Genomic DNA, 19854 nt, shown 5'->3' on the forward strand with positions numbered 1-19854 from the left:
CAAGATTAAAGCAATTCTCAGAACAATTCAACAAGGTAAGAATTGTTACTATTCCCGTTTTACATATGAGGAAACTGAGAGGGTAAGTAACTAGCTCAAGGTTGTGCACGCATTAAGTGTCAGCTGGATTCCGCCAGACAGTCTGGATTCCGGAGTCCCCTCTCACAGATGGAAAGGACACTGTCCTGGCTGGAGGGGAGACTTGATGTGGGGCCATAGCGAGAGGATTGAATAAGCAGGTGAGGATGAATCATGGGGAATGTAAAAATCAGGCAGAAGACATTGGACTTTGTCCGGACACAGCGGGAAACCAGTGCTAGTTCATCAGTGCGGAAACATGGTGCACATTTATTTTAGAAAGATTAGTCAGAGAGCCATAGACAGAAAGTTGAAAGATAAATGAGGGTGGGGCCGGGGGAGGAAAGCAAGGCACAGAAACTATTAGAAGGGCCTTGATGTAATCCAGGTGTGAGTAATAGGTGGGTAGACCCTGGGTAGGGGTGGCAATAGAAATGAAAGGATGGATTAGTGATAAGGACGGGAACCCACGCTGCTCCTGAATCCAGGTGATTCAAGCCCAGGTGATTCCCCACGCCAACTCCAGAGCCAGCTGGTATTACCCCTAATTTACAGATGAGGGAAGGGAGGCTCCAAGAGGCTAATTAACTTGGGCTAATAAGTACTGGAGCAGGGATTTGAGTCTGCATCTGGCTTTCTTAGCTTCCTCTCTTTAAGATAATGTAGTCTGGTGATAGCAGGGTTGCTGATAAGATTTGAAGAATTGCTCACATAATAAAAGGTACTTAAAGTCTTGGGAAGAAATCACCATCCAGAGGGAGTGATGATATAAAAGGTAGAGGGCTTGTGACTGAATAGTAATGAACACAGAGAAGAACAGAGCAAGGGGAGAGGCTTCCAGAAGAAAACAGGTCAGAGGTTTGGGGAGAGAACCCAGGGCTCCCAGTGCCGTGGCAGCCAAGGAGGAGAATGGTCAGTGACTCAAAATGAAACTGCGGTGGATCACCAAGGGGAAAGGAGAGTTCGTACACGCAGCCTGACGTTCTTAGTAACCCTCAACAAACAAAGGCAGATCCAGGTGTGTTGCAGGTAGGAGGATAGGGAATGTAGCCAGTGGTGGGAGGGAAGGGAAGGAAGGTGTGGCGTGAGGAGAAAGACTTCTGATGCCACCCTCTGTGTGCACTTTCTGAACAAGACAGCTAGGGGCGCGGGGAGAGGTCGAGATGAGGCTGCATGGCTAGAGGGAGGTGAAGAGGATTCCCGCGACCCACCTGGAATGTCTGGCCGGAGGCTGAAAGCCTGCTGGGAGCCCAGGGAGAAGCGAAAGGACTCTATTGTGTGGCACACAGAAGTAAGGCGCTGAGGGAGTGGCTGTCCCTTCAGCCAGAGGTAGTGGCAGCAGAATAGAGGAGCAGACATTTAGGAGCCTGTGCCTTCTACAGAAGCCTTTACCCTCCCATCCTGGGCCAGTCACCGGGACCCGCAGGGCTCACAACCCTCTCCACTCAAGTGTCTCAAGATGGTCAAGGTTGGTCCTGGGTCTTGCTTCTTCTCCTGCACAGCCTCACTAGACACCCTGCAGAATTAAGTAAAGGCCCGGGAGAGAGAGCTGCAGTGATAAGAATGGGGGGTCAGCAGATTAGTACACCCAACAGACAGCTCTTTTTAAAGAGTCCCATCCGGTGGAGGAGACCGTTCATTCATGATGCAGTTATGTGTGATTACCTCTGTACGTGTTGCTATGGGGAATGAAATGGGATTGCAGAGGGGCCGCCCACTAAGACTGATGGCAGCGGGGCACAAGTTATGGTGCCAGGGCTGGGAGTCAGTGAGATGCACCTTGAAGGGGGCATAGGATTCGAATATTTTGGAAGAGAGGCACACCCACCAGTGGTACTTGCATGAAAGAATATAAAGGGAGAGAGGAGGGAGATGTGCCTTAAAACAGGAATAGACTGGCTGCCTGGAGTGGAGGTTCTGCAATGGGGGGTGAGGTGGAATTGCAAACTGGGGGACTTTAATGGCAACAGAAAGGGTTTCTGTGTCTTCTGTGTGATGCACTGAACAACAGGAGTCACTGCTGCTTCTCCCTTAGAGGGCGATGAGTCTGGCCAGAGTGTGCAGGAGAGGAAAAGGCTGGGGTTTGCAAGACCTTTGCAAAGTATGTGTGAAAAAGGAAAGCAGTTTTCATTTTCCAAGTGTCTTAAAACCATACTATCTTCCTCTCACATCTCTATTCATTTACTCTGTTGAACTTCCAAAATTCTTACTGTGGCAGGTAAACAAATTTAAAGAGATTTTGTTAAATAATGCCAGGAAATAAGACATCATATTGGTTAAGAACAAGATTAAATATTCATTTTTTTCTGGCCTGCAACTAATCTCTTTTATCAGTATTGGTTTATTTTAATGCAGCCTCACCATACAGCAAGAGTATTTGAGGTGGGCCTGAAACTGACTTAGAACTCAAAGATTTGTTTTGTCGCATGGGTCTCTCTCTTCATACCTCCCTTAGAGCATTTTTAAAAGAAACAGTGCAAAAGAATTTAAAATGAAAATCATTCACCAGAGGTAACAAATTTTAAAAGTTGCTGGTCTTTACAGATAGAATAAAAATTGAACAAGCTACAATAAGCCAGAGTTGAATGGGATAATAATGGGTTGGGCCTATTTCCCTTATTTCCATCCCCCACGAAGCAGCTTTCATATTTCAATTTCAAACTGCTTAACGCCTTAGTGAGGTGATAGAACATGGAATAATCTGTACTGAAAACCGGAGGGGCCAAGGCCTTCCTGCGAATTCCCCTTGTAGGCTGCTCCATGCTTGCTTAGAGCCATCCTGCGTGAAGATTTTGCTGTTCTTGGTGGGCCTTCGAAAGTCTCCTTTCTAGAATTTGAGGATCACTGCAAGGTGTTGTTTCACAAAGTAGTAAGACAGGTTGGACAATTCGAGGCTATGTAATTGTATGAATGTTTGAATAGATATTTGAAGGTTTAAAAAATAAGTTAATGTTTACCTAAAGATTTTCAGCCCAAGCGCTGTCATGTAGCGTGGTTTCTATGGTAGTTTTATGTGGTTAAGGGGAATCTTTGACGGAATGGGATGTGGCAAAGTGGAACCTCTTGAGTTTGAATGGAAATTGGTACAACCAATTCTAATTGTGGAAGGTAGAATTATATAGATATGGGTACTTTAATCACCATAAAATTTCAAAATATTCTCATAAAAAGGATATTCATATATTTTTCCGTTAATTTGATGGGGGAAAATCTACCTTGGTGCATCTTCCAGTTTTTTATCCAAAGAGAATATGAGAGAGGCTGTTCTATGCCCTGCTACAGTTACCAGAGGTTTGTTGTGTGTGTTTGTCAGGAAGCAGGGGCCCTATTTGTGCCTGAGGTTGCTCTGGAATAGTTAAGTTCAAGTTCATATGATTATGTTTGAAAAATCAGTGCATTGAAGCTTTGGACTTTTATCTGTAAATTTTAGTAATTTAACCACAAAGATAAATTTGTTCTTCATTGACTGATGTCTGTAGGGAAGGTGATTTTTGTTCGTGGGCCAGAGGTTACAGTGGGTTTCAGACAATCAGCTTGAGTGGTAGTGTGCTGGGAATAGGGGAAGCTAAGGGCTGGGCTCCTGCTGCCCTGTGACTCAGCTTCTGAAATAGCTGGGGGCCAGGCACTAGAGACAGAGTGAAGAAATGGCTGGGGGCCAGGCACTAGAGACAGAGTGAAGAAATGGCTGGGGGCCAGGCACTAGAGACAGAGTGAAGACCGCATCACAGGGTTCTCAGGATACCATTGGCAGGGCAGTAGCTGTTTACTGACAGCAGTTGCTAAGGAAGGCAACTCATGCCAAATGGAATCACTTAGCTCTAGAACCTAACGGATTCAAATGTTAAGGAGCCTGGGTTAGAATTTGCAAAGATGATAATTGTCAATTTAATATTCACCAGTGTAATACAAGTTACGTACTAGAATGATACTCAATACCATGCAAGTATCCACATGCACGTCCCAGTGCTTAGGTGATTAGATTGCAGGAGCTGATTCTACCACCCCCAGGCATCTATCTCCAGGAAAGGTGTTTCTTGAATACTTTAGTTAATTTTAATCACATCTTGCTCTCCAAGGAGGAGCCTAGATGGGACAGATAATGCAGCAAAAATTCCCTCTGCAACCTTGCCTCCTACCTTCTCTTCCTTACATGACACTGAAAGGACAATTCGTACCCACCCAAGTCTATTTCCTGGAACTATGTCTCTGTTCCTCTTATGTGTTGCTAATGCATCTACAATGTGCCAGGCATTTTACGCACGTTATCTTAAATACTTACAACCCTGCAAAATAGATATTATTGGCCTATTTTATATACCTGTGAAACTAAGGCTCAAGGTCACAGAGCTAGTAATTGGCAGCACTGGGATTTGAACAAAATTCTATCGAGTTTCAAAGTCCAGGTTCTTTCTAAAAATAACAAACAGTGATTATAAAAATATTTACTAAGCGGCTATTATGTAGAAGGCAGTAATCCTTATGTAAACTTACCAAGTAGTTGTTATCTACTGAAGAAAAATTGAGAATGGGAAACTGAAGATCACAAAATGTAAGCATCTTTCCGAAGATTATTTAGTAAATAGCAGACCAAAAATTTGAACCCATTTGATCTGGTTACAAAGGTTTTTACCACTGGGCAACACCACCTACTGGACTTTTGTGGGCATGGTGCTCTAAACTGGGTAAAACCAAGAAAAAAGTCTGGGGCAGTATGGTTAAGAGGAACTGAAGGACAATGCAGATTGTAGGTTAGAGTCAGACTTTTTGTGTCTTTCCTTTCTAGGTGTCAGCTTCTTCAGGTGCGACCAGCAAGTCTTCCAGTATGAATCCCACTGAAACCAAGGTATGGAGAACCTTCAAGAGTCAATTTGGATGAATGTTACTTTCAGTTGATTATATTGTAAAGCAAAACAAATATAGACTAATTATTGACAAACGAGTTACATGTCCTAGGAAGCTTAGGTTACAAAAGTAAACATTTTCTTCCTAATTTATGGGGTCTTTGGAAACTGAACTTTCCTCCTGATATTTACCTCAAACAGCATCTACCTGGTTTTAGAATTTCTAGAAAAGAGTAGTCACCTAAAGTTTTTTTGATCCTAGACTTGATCGAGTTTTTTAATTGAAGATAATCTCTTTAAATACATTTCTCTGTATCTAAATGAGAATATAGATTCTTAATGTCTTGCTAAAATAATTTTATTCTGGCCATTTAAAAATAAATGTAAAAATGAGAAATGTTACATTAAGTGAACATAGAAACAAATGAAACAGATACTGGTTATTTCAGATGCTTTCTGCAGTTATTTTCTGAAATTAAAGTCATGTAGGATACCATTTTATTAACAAACCTTTGCTGAGCTCTATTTAGGATTTATTCTTATAATTATTTCTTGGAATTTCCAAAGGAAAAAAAGAATGTCCTGTAGTGGAACTGTCACATCGGGTAAGCCTAGTTCTGAAGAGTTGACTAAAGCTGCCGTCAACCGTCTGCCTTAGTTACTGTGTCTCAAGTTCTGTTTCTTGGGAAAGTTCAGGGCAGGGGATTAAAGAAGGAGCATTTTCAAAATGCTCTCAAATAATTCTTATGAGCCAATGTTCTTTAGTGCCTTTAAGAGCTACCCCAACTCTGTTGTTACTAAATTGCCCTTCTTTAAAATCACTGAAATACTTTCACTTTCTGTCTTCCCTGTTACTTTGCTATCCCGGTAGTTTCCTATCCCAGGTGTTGTGGCCCCATGATTTAGTACTATCCGGGGATCCCATGACTTCATCTTGAACTGTCTTCAAAGAACATTGCAAATATCTGGAAACACACTATCCAAATATAAGTTTTTATAAATGTCTTTTAATATTCATTTTAACTTTTAAATTTATTTTTAATGTAAAATTATACTTTATATTTAAAATTTTACATGCATATTGATTTATTGTTTTCAAAATATATCATCCCTAATCTATTAGCTATCACTACTTAATTATGTCTAGCTTAATCTTAAAAAATTAGAAAATTTTATCTTAAACTCCAAAATAATTTTAAAGACTGTAGTAGAATCATCTATAGAAAACCAATTCTCATTGGCCCATGAAAACCAAAGAAAAGATAGAAAGGAAAGGCAGAAATATAGGATTTCCTTTTTATTCTTTTGGTTCTCTTTTAATCTGATGCCTGATTCTAATCCCCCTGTGTCTCAGCTCCAGGACCATGCTTATTTCAAGCATGCCCTGTTTTCTAGAGCAAGTGTCAGCAAACTCTTCAACTTGCACTAAGCATTAATCATGAGAATTCCTGGCAGTCCTGTGAAGCTAGGGGAAGGGAGGAAAGTGGGAGAGAGAAGGGGGAGAGGGACAAAAATAAGATGCACAGGATGAGGTGTTCCCACCGGCTGACTAGGGATCACTTTTGGCCTTAAGTCTCTTTCCTTGGTGGATTTCAATCATGCTGTTCTCATTAATCATCTTATCTTCATGTGCTTCTGATGTTTGCTCATAACATTTATACCAGCCTCCTCTTGGAGATGTTCGTAAACTTAATGAGCATATGTCTTCAAATATTTTGAGCTTTTAGAGAAAAGATTCTAATTTAAGGTCATACCTATACCAAACTCTTGTCATGTTCTACACCTTTAAAATAAAAGTTCAGCTCTGAAGGGGGATTATATATCTAGATCTGTGTATCTCTTGCCCCTGGAACGTTAGAATTGGCAGTGACAATGCTGGTAGAAAGCCAAATCATTTCTAATAGGATAAAATCACTTAGAGGCAGTAGTGTGGGCACAGGAACCAGACAGCCTGGCTTAGAATCCTGGTTCCATTTGGGCTGTGATATTGGACAACCCCTCTTTGCTTTGGTTTCCTCATCTGCCGAGTCTGGAAGCAGATGATAATAGTACCTATCTCATGTGACTGTGTAAGGAAACAAACGTATATGGGGTGGTGCCTGTCCCACAGCGAGTGCCTGGTTGGAGTTGGCTGTTAGCCAATGCTGGAGAGACAGTGCAGCACACGACTGAGCACACAGAACCCCAGCTCCAGCGAGGGTGTCTTGGGGAAGTTAACTCCTTTAACCTCGATGTCTCCTCTCTGAAATGGATATAATAATACTTGTCTTACAGGGTTATGAGGACTAACTGAATTGATACACATAGAGCTTAGAACAGTCCCTGGTACTAAGCTCTAAGAGGTGACTGATATGCATTAGTCATTATGGTTATCATTATAATGCTCAGGGCCATCACTACCAAAATAAATTTAGCAATTGCTGATTTAAGTGTATGTTGAGTTATAAGCTGCTTGTGTCTGTGAGCATACATTCTTAATTGTAGTGTGGAGTTCTCTCATGCAAAATCTATATTGCCAAATTGGAAGCTATTAATAGATTCGAACCACTGCAATACCAGCTGGCTTATTTTGCTTGTTAATCATTTAATAAATTGCGTTTGCATAAACTCAAAAAGAATGGTACCATAAATGGAAACTCATTAACAAGGATGTAGTGTGAAAGGATCCAAAATTTAAAATTTCTTTTAAAAACATTTCTTCAATCATGAACTTTGTTTGCTTTCCAAAACAGTAAGTGTGTTGGCATAACAAGGGCCATTATGTGAAGAAAGTGTGTATCTTTCTTTTTGAAGCATAGAACAAGACAAACTAAGAGGGTATTTGACTTTAGCCTCTTCAGACAGTAAAATAAAAAGAAGTTTGTGCTGATAACGCTAAGCAGATAAAAAGGGAAAAATGGAAAGAAGGTTTAGGCCTAATTTGTAATCTCTTACTTTGAAAAGTTCATACAATGTTTAATTGAGTTTTTTTCTGATTTCACATCTTGCCTATATCGAGAACGCATGCGTGTACTTAAGGAATTATCTTTTTTTACACAGGTAACATTTAGTTGGGTAGAACTCTGTAAAATATCACACTAAAGGTTCTAAATTACAATGAATTCTTTGGAAGCATTCCTGGAGCTTTAAATTAGATCTCTACATAAAGGGCTATGACATGCCCAATAAAAATCTATGCACTAAATATTTACAAATTTTTTTTTAAAGATCATGTTGACAGAATTTCAGAAAACTTTCAATAACACCTCTATTTGATTGTAACCAACCATTGGAAATATAGGTGGGAAAAATATTACACATGTAGCCTGTACACAGAAGGAAAGAAAAGGAATCAAATTAAATTTATTAATGGAAATCTTTATTGAAAAAATGTAAACCCAAACTGAAATATTTTCTGGGAACTTAAGAGTGTAAGTGCCTACAACTTCCTGGAGTTTTATGTATATGCATCGAGTAGATATAATAAATTAATAGAATGGATTTTGGTATAGTCATTTTAGCTCTGTTTATACATGTTACTTATTTGACTGTCAGATAAAATAAAATTACACTTGGGGCTGTGCTCTTATATTAGGCCATTCCAATCAGCAAACAGATGGAAGGACCACATCCTCCTAACAAGAAAAGACACAAAAAACAGGTGATATGGTTCATTGTACTAGGGCATCTGTTTACTAATGGTCACTTCAGCTGCTCAGCATGTGCTAATAACTATAGTTCACAATCTTCTGTAACACTGATTCCATCATGGACTCTCTGTAGGCTTAGCCACCCATCGGTCACATCCTGGCACTAAAAATATATTTCACTGCTTTCTGTGCCCTTGATTCTGTCACCATCCCATTGTTTCACACTGTGAGCCAAAACATGTGAGTGTTTCACTGATTAAAAGATCGTGTTAGTGGTTTTGAAGCACAGTATCCTTGGCTTTGAAAGATGAGGGTTATTTTATGTTGCTTTTGTATTAGCTACAATGTAAATAGTAATTTTTACATATCTTTGATACACATAGCAACAAAAAAGATTGTAAATTGCTATCTGAATATTAAGAGCAGAATATTAATTAGTGTGCTTAAGGGTTTATCTAGAGTTACGATTCCAAGCAAAGTGTAATAAACTTAACTCAAAGTTTGTATTTATAATTACATCAAAATCATCTCTTTTTGCTTCTTTAGTTAAAGAAAATCTATGGTATCTTTGTAAACTATGTCCATTTTTCTTCTTTCTTCCTTTCTTTTTTCTTTCTTTTGCTTTCTCCCCCTGAATTTAGGCTGTAAAAACAGAACCTGAGAAGAAGTCACAATCAACTAAGGTAAATATTTAAGTTTGCTAGAGAGCTCGTTGGATTCTTTTTAATAATAATGACTAACCAGTCTTCTACATTGGTGCTACTGGATGGTAAAGGAGTTTGTCAGTCAGCTAATTACTTCTTGGACTACATGTTTGAATATGATTGTGTAGGTGGAGAGTATATATAAAGTATTTATAACATTAAATCCATATATTAAAAAGAATATATAATTTTATAGATGAAAACAATATATTTCAGAAGGCATTTTGTTCAAATCTAGATTTTTGTTATAGGTAAAGTAATTGTTTAAAAAAATAAAGCAAGAGGAACAAAGGAGAAAGGACAAAGGGTAGTGAGTATCCAGTTACAATTCCAATGAGACATCAAGAATAATGTTTCTGGTCAGGCACGGTGGCTCACGCCTGTAATCTTAGCACTCTGGGAGGCCGAGGCGGGTGAATTGCTTGAGCTCAGGAGTTTGAGACCAGCCTGAGCAAGAGCGAGACCCCGTCTCTACTAAAAATAGAAAGAAATTATCTGGCCAACTAAAAAATATATATAGAAAAAATCAGCCGGGCATGGTGGCTCATGCCTGTAGTCCCAGCTACTTGGGAGGCTGAGGCAGGAGGATCACTCACTCCTGCCCAGGAGTTTGAGGTTGCTGTGAGCTAGGCTGACGCCACAGCATTCACTCTAGCCTGGGCAACAAAGTGAGACTCTGTCTCAAAAAAAAAAAGAATAATGTTTCTGCTGAACTCAACACCTGGATAACTCAGGGATGAGTCTTTCCTAAGAGACCTCCTGAGTTTATCTTGACTTATCTCAGTTGGTGGAGCCAATGATCAGTTTCTCAGGAGACTGGCTTCTCTGGCTTTCCTAACTCACGGCTGTCCAGAATGAAACATTCTGCCTCAGCATGGAGGTGTAGACCGCAGCGTGTCTGTGGCAGCACAAATCTTTCAAGAGCTTAAGCAAATACTCAGATAAGACCATAAGGTTTCCTGTGGAAAAGCAAAGAGGTGCTTTGGGTCCAAGTACATTAAGTGCAGGTGAGGGTGAAAAGGTGAGGCTTATCTGATTTTGTGTAGGGCCTTTTGGGGGCCCCCGAGGGTGGTAGTCCAATAGTATGTATACTGGAGAGTGAAGAATTCAGCAGCTAGGTGGAAATTGTCTTCTATTCCACATTTAAATGCTTTTGATTATCTGCCAAATCTCAAGAGAATTGGGTTTCTGGTGATACAATCTTCTTTCCTGGTAACAAAGAAAAAAACTTTGAAATCATTGTATTGAAAAAGATACAGTGTTCTTCATCTCCTATGAAAGGAGATTTAAAAAAAAAATTTCTCTGGTGGGATCCCCTGGCAATAACCCCAATAGTGACATTGATCATATGATGTCTCTGTACATAGATCTACAGTTACCAATTTATCTGTGTGAATTGTGAAAAACAGCCAATCATTTAGAGATACACATGTATTTGGAAACATCATTTAGATGAAATATTACATATTTCCTTAGTCTTCTGATAATCACCATTATTGGAGACTGTTGGCAGGGTTACTATTGACTGGATAGCACACGTCTACATCTCTGACTCCAAAGAACTGGGCCCAAGTGGGCTTTTCCTGAGAAAGGCAGAATATTTTAATTGAAACTTTGTTCTTCAGCCTGTTTAGAAATATGAAAATAGTGGATTCCAATGAAATTGACTTTTAATCTTTTGAAATTGACAGCCATCTGTGGTTCATGAGAAAAAGTCCCAAGAAGGAAAGCCAAAAGAACACACAGAGGTAAATGCTTATCATTAGGACTTGATATGATGATAAGGTTACATCATTTTGGTGAGGTGTACTTAAAATCTCTCATTATTCTAGACTGATCCCAACAGTGGATGTCTGGATATTTGTTTTGTCAGATAAAATGGTGCCATCGTGTGGCAATAGCAATGTTTACAATTGACTCATGATTCTTGATGAATTTGGGGGAAAGGATTTGCACTACTTTAAATTTTGTACCTTTGTACCTAAAGTGAAATTCTATCACATGTACATCACACTAATTCAAATTCACATGGTTCAAAACCACAAACAGCACACCTGTTAAGAACAGTTTTTTATTCTGTAGAGAAAAGTATCGGTGTTATGTTTAAAACTACCATCTTGTTAACACTGTCATTGTATGTGTGTGCATGTATGTGTGTGCTTTCAGCCAAAAAGCCTACCCAAGCATACATCAGATACAGGAAGTAAACATGCTCATAAAGAAAAAGCAATTTCCAAATCAAGTGAACAGGTGCCATCAGAGAAATCAACAGAACCAAAGGTAAATAAAGCAGGTTGATAAGAAAACAGTAATATCAGCTAGACGATAAGATACAGTTCACCTATTCACATTGAGGTGTGTAGTTGACTCTAGAAGCTTTGCTGCATATATTTTATATTGTAATGATTTGGTGCTATCATTGTGTTGGTTTTGCAAACAGCCTTGTAGAAACTTGGGCTTATGGAGGGCCTGAGAAGGGCATTAAATGGGTTTAGGGGATGCCCCGTCCAGCCCTTCTCCACTGCCCTGCAGAGCAGCAGGCCCTGGTGTCTCCCAGACAGGAAGTTTTGGACTGAGGCTGCCTTGAGACCTCTCCACACCTTGGCTAGGGGAACACAGGTGCCCTGCATTACCTGCTTTAAATGGAAGTCTAAAAGCACTTATTTAGCCTTCTTGTAGAAGAGATGAACTTATAGAGCCAAAAATCAGAAGTTGATTTTATAATTATGTAGTTAATGACAGCCAGCTTTTAGAAGAATTAACATCTATGAGAAGAAGTTTTTCATTGAGAGTGCTTGGAAGATAGTAACTAGATCTGCTTCACAATATATTTTAGATCAGAGATCCCACATTTGTTTCCCACCAGTTAAATGCTACCGCGTATGTATTTTGTTTGGTTTACAGTGTTATTAACAATTGTTTTTAATTAGTTGCCAGCAATTAAAGTCAGAGTATTCGTATAAAGTCCTAATTTCTAGCTTCTCTTGACAAATCGGACTATCTAGCAACTGTGGGCTCACATGGCAACAATGAGCTGCAGCCATTACACCTGGCGCATGTGCTACAGTTTACTGCAGTCCCTACCGAGCCTGATTCACCTATTTGTGTTAACTGCGTGGACTTGACAGACTCTCGAGTCCAGGTTTACCTGGTGCCCAGCACTGCACCAGGTGCAGTGAAAGCTAGTAAACAGTCCTGTACTATGATGTTCATGAGGGGAAACTGACAGACATTAGTGCTGTTTGAAACTCATGATCTTGAGCCATTCAATGAGACTTAGTCCTGTCAATCTTTTATCCTCACTCTTAGACTAAGCCACAAGACACGATTTCTGCTGGTGGAGAGAGTGTTGTTGCTGGTGTAGCTGCAACATCTGGCAAACCAGGTGACAAGGTGAGCACACGTAAGCAGACATAAACATGGGCCTCTACGCTTACCAGATTTCTCCTTTAAGAAATGTATGCTCAGATAACCTATCATTTGGTAAAACTGAATACTGTTTATATAGGAACTTTATTTGTGAAGAAGAGCATGCATTTAAGGGCAATAAAGTGAACAAGATACCAACAATGATTTTAAAATTCATATATCCGATAAATACTTAGCATCTGCCATATATAAAGTCTGGTATCAGTACCAAGGAAATTAAAATGTGACTTGACTCAGACCCTGCCTTACAGATTTATAGCTATGAAATAAAGCAAATAAAATTTCCATGAGCACTTGAATAAGCCATTGAAGCAACCAATGAGAAGATGGAAATGAAAATAGAAAAAAGTAGTGTGTATCTATATATATTTTTGCTTCTCAAAATGGGAAAAATGTCTCCCTACAGGATAGATGGTAAGGAAAGTCATAAGGTAAAATATGACACATCTCCCTGATACATTTTTCTCTCAGATTTTGGGAGAATAAGCACATTATTTTTATCTAAAGTAATGCAGAGCTCCTACAGCGTAAAGGCAAAACTTTTAAATGAAAATACCCAACTTAAAATTTTTTTTTCTTGCAGGAGATCACTTGTATACTATCTTGAGAGTCCAGCCCTCATCCCAGGAATACATGTTACTTATTTGTGCTGATGCAGAGTATTTATTATAGATAAAATAGTTAGAAAATGGATAGATTTAAGGCAGAAGACTGGATGTGTTAGATTTTTAAATGTAACCCAAATTTTATAAATTAGCCAGTGTTATCAGCAAAAGCTAAGCAATAAAATTAGAGGCTTGAGGCTGGAGAATCTCTTGAGCCCAGCAGTTCAAGTCCAGCCTGGGCAACACAGGGAGACCCCCTGCCTATCCCTTAAAAAAAAAAATTAGGAGAGGCTTGTGTGTGGAATTCTGTTTTGCACTGACTTGTCCTGGAACTTGGGGCAATTCATTTCCCTTTTCTTTGCTTCTGATTCTTCTCCATTAAATAGCATTGATCAGATCCGCCTTCTTATTGCAGTACCTAGCATGTTTAGAGCACTGTGGTCGACTCTGCAGGACACTCTAGCTGCAGGCTGGCCCAGCTAGGGGTGGAGAGAAGACATAGCTGACTGTAACTCAAGGCAGATTAGGAAAAGCCCCCACAGGGAGCTGTTTGGTGAGAATGGAGGTATTCTGTCTGATTTCAGGGAATCTACAAAGGCTTTGAGAGAGTAGATCCGATTTGAGTGGGGCATGGATGGAGAACTGGGATTGCAGGCTCGCTAGCACATCGTGGTGTTGTTGGAAAGTATAAGATGTGTTCTGGGCACAGAGTGCATTCCAGTGTAGGTGAAGCACAGAGGAAGTGAGTGGTGGGGCTGTAAGACCAGAAAGACAGGTTACGTGCTGCTGTGGAGAATGCAAAGGTGAGTCTATACGTGTAGTGATTCAGCCGACAGTGGGTAGACATTGAGAGCATTAGGGAACAGATGGAGTGATTTCATTGAAACCGAGCTGGAGAAGGATTATGGGACCACCATGGGTAGAATGAAATAGAATAAAGATCGGAAGGTGGAAGGTTGTTCAGGAACTGACAGTTTCAGCAGTCCTGGGGAGTTATATTTTAGCCTAAATTAGAACTGTGATGGAATAAGAGAGTGGTGAGTTATGCAAGAGTCATTGCAGAGGTGAAACTTCTGGTTTTAGGAAATAATTGGCCAAAGTGGGCAAAAGCAAAATAAAATCTAAGATAACCTGGGCTTATGAGTCTGATTGAACTAGGTTGGTAACCCTGAGGTGAGACAAGGCAGGCCTGTAGGGCACAAATTTAAGGAGGCACTCACCGTCGGGTCCTTGCAGGGGCAGGGGCAGCCCGTAGGGGTGAGTGCCTCCTTGTGAGCTGGGCACCTTGCAGTCCCCTGGGTACCACTGCCAGCTGGGCAGAAGTCAGAAGAAGGATTGTTTGGGGAGGAAAAGTGATGTCTGATTTTTAACACTGGCTGAATTTAAGTGTTGGAAGTGTCCAAAGAAAGCTGTGTAGCAAGGCAATTAAAATATTGTTTTGGAGTACAAAAGAATGGAGGAGGACAAGGAGGTAGGGAGTGAGAGAAAGAAAGGGTAAGAGGGTAGAGAGAGAGCAGAGAAAGAGAGACATGGAGAGAGGAGGAAGGAAGGGGAAGGTGGGGCAGAGAGTATGAGTGACTATCTGCGTAAGGCGGTGGTTGAATCTTGGAAGTGTTTTCCATTGCCCACACTCAGGGTCACACCCTGGTGGCTCCCACAGTATTTTTAGCATCACAATTGCAGCAATTACTTATTTAGCACTTAATTATATAGTAAGTACTTACGTAGTGCTTAGCAAGCGCCAAAGTCTAGTTTTCATACTTTATGTAGATTGATTTAACTGATCCTCACAACCCCTCGGGTAAGGTACAGTCATTACCTCCAAGTGACTTGCCAATGTCTCAAGCAGCCATGCCTGTCTCGACAGGTGTGCAGACCCAGACAGTCAGAGCCCGTGTTCTTCCTGTGCTTTGCTGCCAGAATTTGGGTACCTTCAAATGGAATAGGATCCCCTGTTGATTTAAACCCAACAACTTTGCCCATTTAGTTCCTGCCAATCCCTGAAAGCATTTGACCCCTGGCCTAGAGAAAGGACTTTGGATAGGACCACCAGCACAGAGCAGAAACATGCAGAACGAGTGCAGCTGGAGACAAAGAGATGCCAGAGGTGACAGAGAGCAAAGGGCAGACACCAGAGTAGGATCAGCTGGTGCTGGGGGCTGGCGGCTGGGAGAGATGAGTCAGGAGCGGGATCCTCCCCAGGGTCAAGCTTCAGAGAAGATTATATCTGAATAAAGGAATGGAAATTGCAGATTGGGAAGTTATTGGCAATCTTTTGATAGAGCAACTGAAGCCATGGTGAGAGAGAAACTCATTTTAGGAAAATGAAGGACAGAGTGGGTGATGAGATGCCAAAGTGAGGGATATGGAGGTCTTGATATGCGGGGCAAAGACCCAGAGAGCAACAGCTAGCGGTGGAAGCCTTCAGAAAGAAGTCATGAGTGTTGGAAAGACTGGCTGTGGGCCCTGCAGAAGAATAGCAAAGAAAGGGGCAGACAGTCCTAGATTCAAATCTCGGATCTCTCCCCTACTGGACAACCTGAGGAAAGTTACTTAATCTCTCTGAGCCGTGATTTCCCCAGCACTAAATAAGATGAATGTTATTTAAGTTGTTCTGCAAAAGGATATAAAACATACAGCATAGTGTTTGGTGCAGAGCAGATGTTTAATATATGATCAGTGCTATTAATTATCATAAAGTAATTTTAAAATATAATATTGAGTTTTATAAAGGTATGTGAGAAGGAGTTTTTCTTTTCAACTCCCACCAGAAAAAAGAAAAGAAATCATTAACTCCAGCTGTACCAGTTGAATCTAAACCGGAGGAACCATCTGGAAAGGTAGGAAGATAGCAGTGTACTTCTACATAAGGTATTCAACCATATGCTGTATATTTATCATAATCTGATTTTTTGTGGGCACATAAAATAAGCGGGTAACTTAAAGGACCATTTTAATGAATTATTGTTTCGAGCTCGTATGACTGGGTTGAAAGTGTGGCTTTCACACGTATGTTTTAACGCTTTATATTATAACCCTCCACTTTGAAAACTCCAGTTTCATCCCATGGAGTTTACATGCGGGTTTCTCTCCTGCAAATACACCTTCTTTAACAAGAGGTATTGCTAAGCAGTGTCAGATACTTCTTTATCCTGAAATTCCAAAAAGAGTCAGTCTAAACTAATAGACCCTACATCCTATTACACATATCTATGATCAGGTGAGTCCTAAAATTGTGGGAATGTAGTAGTTGTAAAAACAAACAAACAAACAAACAAAAAAAAAACGACATTTTTAAGCAATCCTTTTTAATCTGAGTCAAATACTAAAAGGCCTTTCCCCTGGATTGTTGTTCTCTCCTTTAGATGCAGGTCACTGTTCATAATGAATCCTTCTTAACCTCAACTCTAGGGTGGGAGCCCTCTCTCATTTATCATACTGATTTAAGCCCATATTGATGAAATAAGCTGTCAATTTTTATCAGTTTAATGTCTCAGATAATTTCTGTTTTGTAAACATCTTTGGGCAACAAGTGAACAAAAGAACATGAATGAAAGAAATTTTTGAAATAGATTCTATTTGGAAAGGGTGCTATACAGAGATTTTGCTGGGGTTCTTTGTATAAAACTCTGGAATACTATTTGTAGGCAGTAAATACCAAGCATATCTCCTGTTGCTTAGAGCAGCAGGGTCATAATTCTTCATATTTTGGGAATTTTTTCTTTTTTCTTTTTAACTGTCAGTACATTGGATTGGCAGCTTTAATGAACTCATACATTTGCTCATGCTGTTAATGCCTTTAAACTTGTTGAAATTGTGATTCCTACCTGAAGGTGGACTTTCATCTTTCCAACCAAGAGTCTGTACTTTGGGGCTTAAGTAATAAGGTCTGTTAGAGACCAGCTTTTAACTATTTTAGTATTTGAACTTTTGATGTTTGGTGTTTTTCTATGCAGAATAATGTTTTCATAGTTAAAAAATCAAAAGTGAAATGTGTATAACAAGTAACATTTAAATATCTGCTCTTTCTTTTCCAGTCAGACATGGATGCTGCTTTGGATGACTTAATAGACACTTTAGGAGAACCGGAAGGACCTAAAGAAGATAATACAACATATACCGGACCAGAAGTTTCAGTATGTGATCTTGGTATCTGTAAAAACTCGTACTCAGTAGGTAGGAGGGCTAATAAGCCCGTGGTCATGAAGTGTGAGAATACCTGGTGTTCTGTCACTTGGGTGGAAGCAGGATGATGTCAGTATTGACACAGCAACTAAAAGGTAGTGCTGGGGATGGAAATTGTTTGTCCTGTAGTACCTATTCTATGACATTGACTCAGCAAATATCTATTGATTGTGCAAATATTGGCACTGGGATATAGCTAATTGGATCACAAAGACTTATTTTCTGTCCTCAAGATTTAAGTCCAGTGGACTTAAACTTCTTTTGATTTCCAGATATTTCCTATCCTATTGGATTTCTCAATATTTGCCACCCTCAGTTCATCCCTATTTCTAATTCCTAAAAAGCCAGAAAATTTTATGTTCCTTGGTCGTTATAAAAAAAGACATGCCATAGACTAGATGAAAGTATTTGCAACATATGTAACGAAGGATTTGTTTCTAGAATTTATAAAGAATGAAAAGCAGTGAGAAAAGGACAATGCAACAGAAAACTGGGAGAAAACTTGATTGGCCAATGAACAAGTAAAATGAAACTCTCCCTGGTAATTAGGAAAATGATATTAAAACATGGAGAAACACTACTTTGCATTTATCAGATTGGCAAAAGTGTAAAAGTCTGACAATTCACCAATAGCTGGTGGGTGTTAAAGACGAGCATCCCCTTCAACCAGGAAGTCCTCCCTCCCCAGGAGGGAGCCTTGCCCAGGTGGACAAGGAGCTATAAGAACTGGTGAGATATTTGAAAACAATTTTATTCAACAGAGGACATGATAATGTAATGCAGTGCTTTATAAAGTAGTTAACATGGATTATTTATGTATCAACATGGATACATTAAACATAATTTTTAATAAATGTGGAATGATTTATAGACTATCATACCATTTACATAACATTTCAAAACATGCAAATACTGTACATTGTTTATGGATACCTACATATATAAAAATTATTTTAAGATATGTTCAACTTTAAGTGAATGGATATGGTAAAGTTCAGGATAGTGGTCATTTCTGGGTAACAGGAAAGGGAATTGGATTGGAGAGGGCTACACGGGAGACATCCACACTGTGATTTTGTTTTCTTAGAAATTACGTAAGAAATAACTGTAGATCTGATAGAGTTGAGTGTTGTGTTAGACAGAAATTTATTATGCTATTAACTGTACTTTTGTATGTATCAGAAACATTAGATAATGAAAGCATTTGAAAACAAAATGCATTTTAATATGGGAATCAATTTTAGTATTCTGAATATTTTCTAGCATTACATATGAATTAAGCCAATTAAATATGCGTATTTGTGTAAGCTTAGAACTTCAGAATAGTCCTAAAAGTATTGGCTTCTTAATGATTCCATTAATTAACTATTGATTTCATTGCAATGGTTCCATAAATTAATAATGGAATAGTACTTTGGTTTCAGCATATGCATAAAACATTCTCAGCTAATTAATTATATCATATCCCTGTGTGTGTGATTTTGTTCCAGGATCCAATGAGTTCCACCTACATAGAGGAATTGGGTAAAAGAGAAGTCACAATTCCTCCAAAATATAGGGAACTTTTGGCTGTAAGTTAAATAAGCATTTACTTTTATTTCACTGTTTCCTTTTTGGACTATAACTTCATATCAATATCCTAACAATTTTTTAAGTTTAAAAATATAATGGAGCATATGAAATTGTCATCACTATTAAAGCTCACTGTATTTGTTTGCTGGGGCAGGTGTAACAGAGTAGCAGAGACTGGGTGGCTTCAACAATGGAAATTTATTGTCTCCCAGTTCTGGAGGCTGGAAGCTGAGAATAAGGGGTCGGCAGGGTTGGTCCTTCTGAGGGCTGTGAGGGAAGAGTCTCTTCTAGGCCTCTCTGCTCACCTTGCAGAAGGCTATCTTTTCCCTGTTCTCTTCATGTTGCCTTCCCTCTATGCACATCTCTGGGTCCAAATTTCCCCTTTTTATAAGGACATCAGCATAATGGATTAGGGCCCGCTTTTATGATCTCACCTTTCCTTGATTAATTCTATAAAAAGCCTGTCTCCAAATAAGGTCTCCTTCTCAGGTACTAGGGGTTAGGGCTTCAATGTATGAACTGGGGGCAGGGGACACAATTCAACCCCATAACACACTGAGCAATACATTTTGCTGATCATACGGATGGTGTTTGCCTTCTCAACGCCATCAAATTAATATTTGTTTCAGAAAAAAGAAGGGATCACAGGCCCTCCTCCAGACTCTTCGGTGAGTGTACATAAATGTCTTCTAAGATCTAAAGTAACTTTTTATTATATCTTTGGCTGGTAGAACAGGGCTATCGATTCTGTATTTGAGGATTATGATTTAACCAATCTCCAAATCAGAGTTTCTGTCTGTTCAGAGAAAGG

At 39.6% G+C, this 19854-nt stretch overlaps 1 protein-coding gene across 9 annotated transcripts in view; it reads left to right on the plus strand.

Annotated features, from left to right (window-relative positions):
* CAST (calpastatin) overlaps positions 1–19854 on the plus strand; it is a 102347-nt gene that overhangs the window by 51069 nt on the left and 31424 nt on the right. For 4 of the 9 annotated variants that reach the window (XM_045566191.1, XM_045566190.1, XM_045566192.1 and 1 more), the window contains 10 exons: positions 4862–4921; positions 8494–8559; positions 9190–9231; positions 10944–11000; positions 11419–11532; positions 12562–12645; positions 16058–16126; positions 17324–17422; positions 18962–19042; positions 19673–19711. In XM_045566191.1, the coding sequence (XP_045422147.1) occupies positions 4862–4921; positions 8494–8559; positions 9190–9231; positions 10944–11000; positions 11419–11532; positions 12562–12645; positions 16058–16126; positions 17324–17422; positions 18962–19042; positions 19673–19711 (711 nt within the window). The remainder of the gene's footprint in view (positions 1–4861; positions 4922–8493; positions 8560–9189; positions 9232–10943; positions 11001–11418; positions 11533–12561; positions 12646–16057; positions 16127–17323; positions 17423–18961; positions 19043–19672; positions 19712–19854) is intronic. The other 5 variants (XM_045566198.1, XM_045566193.1, XM_045566194.1 and 2 more) reach the window with 2 other exon arrangements.

The sequence above is a fragment of the Lemur catta genome, chromosome 12, assembly GCF_020740605.2.
Source record: "Lemur catta isolate mLemCat1 chromosome 12, mLemCat1.pri, whole genome shotgun sequence".
NCBI lineage: Eukaryota > Metazoa > Chordata > Mammalia > Primates > Lemuridae > Lemur > Lemur catta.